Source organism: Manacus candei, unplaced genomic scaffold (assembly GCF_025592945.1).
Source record: "Manacus candei isolate 608988 ecotype Guabito, Panama unplaced genomic scaffold, ASM2559294v1 h1tg000063l, whole genome shotgun sequence".
NCBI classification, from domain to species: domain Eukaryota; kingdom Metazoa; phylum Chordata; class Aves; order Passeriformes; family Pipridae; genus Manacus; species Manacus candei.
Window position 1 is genome coordinate 1,232,235 of NW_026138111.1, and position 9,918 is coordinate 1,242,152.

The following is a 9,918-nucleotide window of genomic DNA, read 5'->3' on the forward strand; positions in this document are numbered from 1 at the left end:
TGGTGAAGGGCCTTGAGGGGAAGCCATATGAGGAGCAGCTGAGGGCACTTGGTCTGTTCAGCCTGGAGGAGAGGAGACTGAGGGGAGACCTCATTGCATTTACAACTTCCTTGTGAGGGGAAGAAGAGGGGCAGACACTGATCTCTTGTCTGTGGCGACCAGTGACAGGACCCGAGGGAATGGCCTGAAGTTGTGTCAGAGGAGGTTTAGGTTGGATATTAGAAAGAGGTTCTTCACCCAGAGGGTGGTTGGGCACTGGAACAGGCTCCCCAAGAAATGGTCAGAGCACCAAGCCTGACAGAGTTCAAGAAGTGTTTGGATGACACTCTCAGGCACATGGTGTGACTCTTGGGGATGGTCCTGTGCAGGACCAGGAGTTGGACTGAAATGTTCCTTGTGGGTTCCTTCCAACTCAGCATATTCTGTGATCCTGTGAAAACCAAGCTCCAAGCCCGCTAGAGCTCAAGGAGCGGTTGGACAACGCTCTCAGGCAGAGGGTGGGATTGAGCTGTGCAGGGCCAGGATCTGGACTCAATGGTCCTCGCAGGTCCCTCCGAACTCGGCACATTCTCCGATCCCCTCACAATTCCCTGCAATAGGGAGCTCTCGCTGCGCCCCCCGGCGGGGGCGGGCAGAACTGCCCCGCGCCTGCGCGCCCCCGCCCGCACAGCCCCGCCCGCCGCCCGCCAAGATGGCCACGTCTGCGGCGCGCTGTGCGGCCCGGCGGCTCCTGCTGCCCTGGTCCGCCCGCCTGGGGCGAGCGCCTGGCGCGGCGGAGCGGGTGAGGCGGCGGGACGGGGAGCGCAGGGAGGCGCGGGGAGCGCGGGCGCCGCGGCGGCTCCGTGCGCTGGTGCTCGGGGGGGGGCGCTGAGATGGTCAGGGGGCTGGAGGCCGGGGGCGCGGTGCACGCTGGGGTTTGTAGTCGCGGCGGGACCGCGGTGCAGGGCGGGAGTTGTGGTCTCGCCCGGCCAAACCTGGGGCGCGGCAGCACCTCACAGATCCCAGCGGGACGAGCCCGGCGGCCGCATCCACAGGGTTTGCTGCTGGTGCCCATGCCCGTGCCCGCCCCAGGGGGCTCAGGGGAACGTTTAAACCCTCATTCCCTCCCGTGGTTCGGTGGAGGCCCCGGTCCTAGATCTCTTCCCCTTCTGTCACTTCCCCCGTCCTCCCAGTTTGAAGCCTAAGCTTTTCCGTCTGTAAACAGGAGAGGGAGGTCTTTTCAAACAGAGTTTTTTCTTTCCCTGTAATGCAGACGGGCAGTGAGAGTCCCTTGCGTCATCCCAGGCTGGGAGCTGAGTGCTCGGGGAGCAGCTCTGGAAGAGGCTGTTGGAGTGTCCAGCAGCAGGGCAGGATGGCACAAACGGAGCAGCCCATAGATCAGAGGGAGTGATTAGTTTGCACTTGTCAGGAGGTTTCTGTGTGACAGCTGGTTTTGGGCTCCTTAGTGTGAGGAGGACGTCACTGAACTGGAGTGTGTTCAGCAGAGATGAGCTGGGCTGGATGACATGCCCTGTGAGGAGGGGTTGAGGGTCTGGGACTTGTTCATCCTGCAGAAGACACGGCTTCAGCTGGACCTGTGGGAGGAGCTGTGAGAAGGACCTGTGCCAGTATCCATGAGAAGGTTGTCAGGAAGACAAAACCAGGCTTGCCACAGCGGGGCATTGTGGCAGAATGAGAGGCAATGGGCATAAGTTGAAACAAGAGAGGAAAAATTGGTATGTGAAAGCTTTTTTCCCCGTGAGGCAGTCAAGCAGTGGAGCAGGCTGTGTACAGAGACAGAGCTGTGCAGTTTCTCACCATCCTGGGAGATTTTCAATACCCAGATGCAAAGAGCCCTGAGCAAAATGGTCTTGACCCCATAGCTGATTGTGATTGGAGCAGGAAGGAAGTTAGACTAGGAACTTTCAGAGGTCCCTTCAAACTTAAATTGTGCTATGATTCTGAAATATATGAGTTTTGAGAGATCTCACTATTGGTATTCAGGGGGAGAGTGGGTGAGAGCTGGATTTTGTACTTCCATGTTTAAGGCAGTTACATGGGGAAAGAAATCTTTGTTTATTTGATACATTTAAAATAATAGTCTTTGAAATAACTGATTCCTTGAAGTTTGCATTTGGGATACAGATTTGCATTTCTTGACATTGAAAAAGTGCAATAAACCTTTTTAACTTACATCCTCCCTTCTTTTCTGCCCCACTCTGATTTAATGTGCTTTAACTGCCAGGTGATTGTTTCAGAGGTGACAGTTTCACAGTCTCTGACCAATGAGTGACTGATTTGCAGTCCTGGACATAGGCACTTGGGCTGTATCTCACTTCACTTTAGAAAGCAGGTGCCCAGAGGAATTCCAGATGGTAAAGGATGTATTCAAGGTCCTGCTGGCTCTTGCTGGCAGAGCTGGGAAACAAGTGTGGCTGTCTGATGTTAGTAACATGCTTCTGTGTCAGATTGGAGGGCAGCAGATGTATCTCCTCAGTTTTAGTATTCTTTGGGGTTTTTTTTGGATTCAGGTTACTGCATCTCAGATGTGAAGTAGTGGTGAATAGTAGTGCTGAATTTTCTTTCCTTTAAATGCATTACTTAGAAAAGATCCACGAACATAATGTTTAAGTTCAGGAATACATTGTTCAGAGGAGTGTCTTTGGATATAACTTTAATGACTGATTTTTTCTTACAGTGTGTGCATGTTGGAACAGGCAGGCTCAGGGCTTCCAAAGCAGCCACAGAAGTAATCTTAAATGTTCCTGAAACTAGGGTGAGTCCATTGGAAAATGGCTTGCAAGTAGCTTCTGAAGACTCTGGACTCTCAACGTGCACAGTAAGTAACTTGTAAAGGGAAGGGTTTTTTTGTACTCTTCATGTGTGTTCATTTCCTTGTGGAACTAAATTGCATTTACATGCAGTGTTCCTAAAACTTTAGATAGGAAACAGAGGTCTTAAGGCTTTTGTAGATTTGTGATTAGATTTTTTTGTGAAGAGGGAAATTTTCCTTTTCTTGAAAACCTGATGTGTTTAAGGAAAAAGCCCTTTAAAAATAAATCTTGAAAATCTAAGTGTGGCTCACAGAGCAAAACAGAAAAGCTTTTAGGTGGTAAAATGACTTTTTTTTCCTCTGTTGAGGTTGGACTTTGGATTGATGCTGGAAGCAGGTATGAAAATGAGAAGAACAATGGGACTGCTCACTTCCTTGAGCATATGGCTTTCAAGGTGAGTATGAATATTGATGTAGAAGTTTACAATGAATTTCTAAGTGTGCTGGTTTAAAGGTAAACCGGCAGGAGAAATGAACCCAGCTCAAAAGAGATTATAAGTCAGAGTTACAATTTAATAAAAATAATACAATAATACAATTATATGGACAAACAATTGGTTTTAACCCACAAACCCCAGATGTATAACCCAGCACCCTGGGGCATGAACAGAGTGGTGTTTGTGCTAAGCCCCACGTGGTTCCCCCTGAGTCCAAAGTAAAAGGGGAGAAAAACCTGTTGGTGAGAGTGCTGGTCGCAGTCTGGTCGAGGTTCTGGTCCTCCTCTGGATCCGACGAGTGGGCCCAGAAGTCCCAAGACCCCAAGATTATATACACTCAGGTTCAAATGGGAATGCCCAGTACCTCCCCCAGGGCGGGGAGTTCCACAATGGGTGGTTGTGAGTTGTGAGATATTTTTGGAATCCTTGGTGGCCTGTTAGCAGACATGACCCCTCAGGCTGGGTGTGGAGGTGCTAATGACTCCCTGAAGGGGAGTTATCACACCTGAGTCATTGGTGTGAGGTTAGGAACATCCTCTTGTCTCACAGGCTTATAGCCTGAGGGGTCAGGTGTGCTCTGGGCAGCTGCTGCAAATGGTCTATTGTTAACAGTTCCTGGGAAATGACATAGAGGGTGTAGAACACACAGTTTGGGTTACACCCGCACAGTGATGAACTGGTCCTGGCTGCTCTAACTAGGACACTAAGTTATTTATCTTTAAAGATCAATGATAAGAACTTTGCCAGAATTCTATAAATAAATTTTCCAAATTGAAATGAGAAAAAAAATATGGACAACTAAAACCTTTGTTTCCATTAGAAAATGAAGTCCTATTTCTGTGTAGCTGATGCACAGCTACAGATTACACAGTTCTAGTTTTAAGTCACTTTTACTATCTTAAAATAAATAGTCTTAGAAGACACACAGTCACCCTTTTGTCAGCTTTTTATTTTCATTTGGGAGCGTAGTAATATTTATATCTGAATTTCAAGCTTGGAGATATTAGTATGCCAGTTTTATTTCCAGAAGACTTTTTCTTTCTCTTGATCTTGACTTTTTCAGACATGAAGCAGTAATGATGGGTAGGTGAACTGAAGGGTCTAATTTGATTTTCTTATTGTTCTATTTCAGGGAACAAAAAAGAGGTCTCAGTTAGACCTTGAGCTAGAGATTGAGAACATGGGAGCTCATCTGAATGCATATACGTCCAGGGAACAAACTGTGTATTATGCCAAGGCTTTTTCAAAAGACTTACCAAGAGGTAATTGCTCTCATTCATCAGAAAAGCAGCAAAGAGCAAGGTGCTTGTCAAGCTTCCAATGAGATGACACAGAATGATGCTTTTGCAGTGTTACAGCCCCTTCCATCCTGGGTGAAAAGTCCCCTCTTGAACTTCACATGAATGTGAGAATGCAGGTTTGGAGCCAGCAGTGAAGCTGATATTGGAAAACATTTTTCTCTTCAGAGTTCCAAAATAAGATACCATTTGGACTTCTCCCTTCCTACAAGTCTTTTGTCCCCTTGCAAGTCTTGTTAGCACTTGGTCTCTGGGGTGGGCTTCACTTTTGGAACCAGATTTTTCTGGTAGTCTGAAAATACTCTTTCCATTTCCATCTCCATCTCTGTTTTCACTTAGCTGTGGAAATCCTTGCTGACATAATTCAGAACAGCACCCTGGGAGAAGCAGAGATTGAGCGTGAGCGAGGAGTTATCCTTCGGGAGATGCAAGAAGTTGAAACCAATTTGCAGGAAGTTGTCTTTGATTACCTTCATGCCACAGCCTACCAGAAAACAGCCCTAGGACGGACAATTTTAGGACCCACTGAAAACATCAAGTATGTCCAAATTTGTGTCTGTCTTTAATTGTGTGATAACTTTTATATATTGAAAAGACTAATCTGAAAATATAGGGAACAGCATCGGTTTTCATTTTTACAGCTGAAATTGTTCTGTGCACTGGATATAATAGAAGAAGAATCTCCCTATTGCCTTAGTTCCCCTGTATGCAGGCATTAAAGGGCATGTGAACTACAAGTGGCCTCTGCATGTCTTTGTTTTTTGCCATATTTTTCTCCTGTTTGTTGAAAGTGCACCTGACACGAAATTGGAAATGCTCCTTTTTCCAGTTGGTCACATGTTAGACAGTACTGTCAGCACAACTGTGTTTGCACTGCTCTTTCAGCGTTTGTTTAGACCAGTGAAGACCAGGAGACTGCCAAATGTGCTGCTTTCAAAGGAACAGGAGATCATTAGTGCACCTTGTCTCCACCTGACTGAGTTGTAATTCTCACTCTTCTCAGGAAACTAGAAGAGCTTTAAAAGGCAAAATGTATCGAGTTCCTATTTCCTTTTTAGGAAGTCACCCTTATTTCAGCTTTCTGCCTCTGTTCTGTGCACTGGCAGAACTTATTAATTATTATGGTATTTTGTTGGTTTATACATTTACCTCTTTTTGCTCTAGTCAGCTTTACTGACACAGTAATGATGTCTCCATTCCTGTTTCTAGATCCATAAATCGTAATGACTTGGTGGAGTACATAACAACGCATTACAAAGGACCCAGAATGGTCCTGGCTGCTGCTGGAGGTTAGTATGGGATATTCACCCTGGATCATGAGAAACTGTGCTTGAAACCATGGCCTGAGTCTCTGGGAACATGATGAATTACCCATTGTTCAGTAGGTCCTGGAAGTTCATTGTTAGCCCTGTGTGTTTTGTGCCTTCATACCATTTGAACTTTTGTTCCCTTTTCCTCTCAGTAATATTCCAGAAACCTTAAATTGGTGACAAGAAGTGAATTAGAGGCCAAAGTCATTCTTCCATGTGGGCAGGAAAGGAGGGTCCTAAAAGGGGTTCAGTGTGAAAAGGGGTGTGGCAAGGAATGCAGAGACAAAGTAATAACTTTAAGGCTTGAAACTGAAAGCAAACAGCTTGATTTGCTGTGATTTTAATGGAAGGCTTTTAGAGAGAACTCAGGAGTGGGAATCATGATCTCGCTCTGTGCAATGGAGAGGTGTGAGGAATGCAAAAGTGAGGTATTAAAGCAGGGGCACAACGAATTACTGCTTGGTTGAGTCTTTAGTCTGTGCAGCAATTTAAATGCATTGTTTACAGAGTAACATCATGAAGCACGTGAAATACCTTTTTTCAGGGGTCTGTCATGATGAACTGCTTGACCTAGCAAAGTGCCATTTTGGTAACTTGCCATCTGCTCCAGAAGGAGGACTGCCACCCCTGCCACCTTGTAGCTTCACAGGTAGTGAGGTAAGCTGTTGGGTGGCTTTGTCAGCTGGCCCTTACATCCCCTGACAACTGCTCTCAGCTGAAGAGAGAGGGCTGCTCTGACACAGACTTGACACATGAAAGGGTTTCTTTCCCCCAATGAGGGCGATGGGAGTAGCTGCTTTCCAAAGTGGTACTTTGGGTCCTTTCTTGGACAAACCTCACTGCCACCACTTTTTATGCTTCATCACGTCCTGGAGGATTACATCCTTTATACTTGCTGCTACTTTCCTTTTGTCCCCTTGACTGTGGTGGTGGAGCATTTCCACTTGTTGAGAACCACTTATTTAAAGGATGTGGCAGAGAACCGTGGCATCCTTGTTCTGTTCCCATCTCTATTCAGATTTTGCAAAGTCATCAGATTTCCTCGCTGCTGGTAGTTGTAAAATGACTTGTAATGCCCTCTCTGTGTATGTTGGCAAAGTCCTCTGAAATTGCCTCAGGGAAGACTAGTTAAGGCTGATGTTAAATTAAGCTTCACGTGCTTTAATTTTAGTTCTCTGTGTGCACGCTTTATAATCCAGCTCTAATGGAAAAGTCTGTTGTCTGATATTCACTTTCCCATATACCCGACTGTGTACAGGTTGTATACAGCTGCTCTCTTCTGTTACACAGATTCGAATCCGGGATGACAAGATGCCCCTGGCCCACCTGGCCATAGCCGTGGAAGCAGCTGGCTGGTCAGACCCAGATACAATCCCACTCATGGTAGCCAATACTCTGATAGGTAACTGGGATCGTTCCTTCGGAGGAGGCGTGGTGAGTGAACCTGCAAACACCGTCCTGCTCTGAATGACCTTGGTGGGCTGGTGAGATCTCCCTGACTTGGGTACTGCCAGGACACATGAGGGCGTTCAGTTGTGCATCTGAGAGAATTTGTTACCCAGGATAAGTGAAGTGGTTCTAAACCACCAAAATAGAGGTGACTCGAGGTCTCGCCAGCCTTCATCGAAAGTAGGATGTTTTATACCTGTATGTCATCAGAACCCATGGGTGTCAGTAACTGTCCCTTTCTTGAACCTAAGCAGCTTTATGATTTTAGCTTAAATCTGGGCTGTTACTTCGAAATGTGAGATTATGTACAAGGAAAGCAACTGTTGTGCTGAAGAGCTGATAATTAACCTCACAGCTTCTGCTGGAGCCTGTGATAGTACTGCATGTTCTGTCACCATTAAATGAAAGCAGGAAATCAATCAGGGAGATGAATAGGAAGCTTCCAAAATGCTTTATAAAACAGTATCTTCTTCTTTTGCCTCAGCAGAATTTATCCAGTAAGCTTGCTCAGATTGCCTGCCATGGTAACCTGTGTCACAGTTTCCAGTCCTTCAACACCTGCTATACTGACACAGGGCTGTGGGGACTCTATATGGTCTGTGAGCCATCTACTATTCAGGACATGGTGCACTTTGTTCAGAGAGAATGGTAAGCTAACAACTCTCTCTCTAAAAAGGTTGTTTTCTGTGGTGGAGTACAAATTAAAAAGATATAAATAATTTAAAGAGAGTATTTTTGCTTCTCTGCTTAGGCTTATCTGGAAAAAACCAAATGCATCAAATTCTAAACTTTGGCATCTAATGCAGTCCCAGCAGCCAGTTTGTGGCACCCTTACTTGGAGTGAATAGCTTAACTACAGGCACTGTAGTTAATATAACAGCATTCCTTGTACAAGTACATATGGCAGGGAATTTTTGGCTGTTACACATGGAATTTTGAAACCTGGAATTCTAGATAATATTCATTCATCTGAGGCTTAAATCTATACTGAGGTATGTCTCTAGGTGCAACTGTAAAGCTTGAACTGCAGATGTGATCAGAAACAGACATAAATTATGTAAGAGCACTGATTTAAAGTGGATGAAGTTGAAATAGAAGTTGAAAGAGATCTTGAAAATACAGTTTCTTTAATCGCATAAATCACTTCTCCTATATCATTATTCTGTGAGATCTATCTTAATAACTCAGGGAGAAAAAAGGCATGACTTTAGCTGTCCCTTTTCTGCAGCTTAGCACCAGAGAAGATACAAACAATTCCTGGGACAAGAATCAAGTGTTAAGATATTTGATGCACCCCCCCATCCTCATGAAATGTTCCTTATACAGTGGGAAATCCCACCAAGAGAAGAGCCAGGAAGTGATGGATTGCCTTCTAGCTAATTACTTCTGATTGCTTGGCTCCTATTTTCCTAGCAACACCCATTCTCAACATAACAAGTACACTTGGCTCAAAATATACATTTAATAAAACAAAATGCAGCTCTTCTAAGGGGAAAAACTTGCTTTTGGGTATATTGGCAGGCTTCCCAAAACCCTACTCTTATGCTGCTGCTTTGCATCCTATGCCTTGTTTCCATGCCAAACTCTCCTACCAGCTCTCTCTATAGAAAAGAAGTGCCTGGTAGGTGCAGGAGTGTCTGTGCACCTCTTCATCACAGGCAATCTTGTGTGCTACAGGCTACTATTATTTAATGCCTTTGGATTTAAACTGTTTTTCAGGATAAGACTTTGCACAAGTGTTACAGAAAATGAAGTAGCTCGAGCGAAAAATCTTCTAAAGACAAATATGCTGCTACAACTTGATGGTGAGACTTATGAGAGCTTTTTATTCTTTGTGGAGTTGTAGGCTGGTAACTGAAGCATATTTTCCCTTGTTTTAGGGTCTACACCAATCTGTGAAGACATTGGAAGACAAATGCTGTGTTATAAGCGCCGAATCCCAATTCCAGAACTTGAGGCGAGAATTGATGTAAGTGGCAGTCACGCTGAAACTTTTAAGTTAGGCAGTTGAGAAAATTATTTGCTACAAAAAGTAAAAATGCAGAAGTTGGACTGTTCCTGGGTGAGAAAATGTTTCCAGCTGAGAAAATTCTGAAGTGTTTTGTTGCCTGTTCCCCTGGATTATACAAAATTAAGGTCACAGTTTTAGATGGGATGGTAACAAAGATGTCTCTTCCACTCTTTTCAGGCTATTGATGCCCAGACTATTAGAGAGATCTGCACAAAGTACATCTGTGATAAGCATCCTGCCGTTGCTGCTGTCGGTATGTGATACAAGTTTCCCTACCTTCCCATAACCCCTCCAGACCAATCACTATCAGCTGAACATGTGTCATGGCCAACTTTCTTTAACTTCCAGGTCCAATTGAACAACTCCCAGAGTATAGCAAAATCTGCAGTGGCATGTATTGGCGCCGTGAGTAGTGAATAACAAGAACTTTCAGTATATTTGAGCTTTTTGAAAAAAAAAAAAGAAAGAGAAAACCAATAAAAAAACCCAAAACAAAACAAAAGACCTTCCACCAAGCAACTACACCCCTGTTTAAAGCTTTTGAGTTGTATTGAGAAGATTAAATCTCAAGAACCAGCCACTCCTGTGTGTCTGTATACTG

At 44.9% G+C, this 9,918-nt stretch overlaps 1 protein-coding gene across 2 annotated transcripts; it reads left to right on the plus strand.

Moving 5' to 3' along the window:
- The first annotated feature begins 675 nt into the window (after positions 1–675).
- Positions 676–9,897, plus strand: PMPCB (peptidase, mitochondrial processing subunit beta). Of its 2 annotated transcripts, none has more exons than XM_051805080.1 (13): positions 676–781; positions 2,678–2,818; positions 3,121–3,207; positions 4,382–4,511; positions 4,887–5,085; positions 5,757–5,836; positions 6,402–6,514; positions 7,148–7,291; positions 7,791–7,954; positions 9,026–9,111; positions 9,187–9,275; positions 9,495–9,570; positions 9,666–9,897. In XM_051805080.1, the coding sequence occupies exons 1-13, from the start codon at positions 692–694 to the stop codon at positions 9,728–9,730; spliced, it is 1,464 nt and encodes a 487-aa protein (XP_051661040.1). In that variant the 5' UTR covers positions 676–691; the 3' UTR covers positions 9,731–9,897. The 2 variants fall into 2 exon arrangements, with proteins under 2 accessions (XP_051661040.1, XP_051661042.1); XM_051805082.1 differs by having other exon boundaries at positions 7,794–7,954.
- Positions 9,898–9,918: the final 21 nt, after the last annotated feature.

Excerpts from the sequence above, each read along its gene's own strand:
- PMPCB (XM_051805080.1), top strand. The coding sequence starts at position 692 with ATGGCCACGTCTGCGGCGCGCTGTGCGGCCCGGCGGCTCCTGCTGCCC. Across the intron at positions 7,955-9,025 it reads CACTTTGTTCAGAGAGAATG|GATAAGACTTTGCACAAGTG; the intron begins GTAAGCTAACAA and ends ACTGTTTTTCAG. Across the intron at positions 9,112-9,186 it reads TATGCTGCTACAACTTGATG|GGTCTACACCAATCTGTGAA; the intron begins GTGAGACTTATG and ends CCCTTGTTTTAG.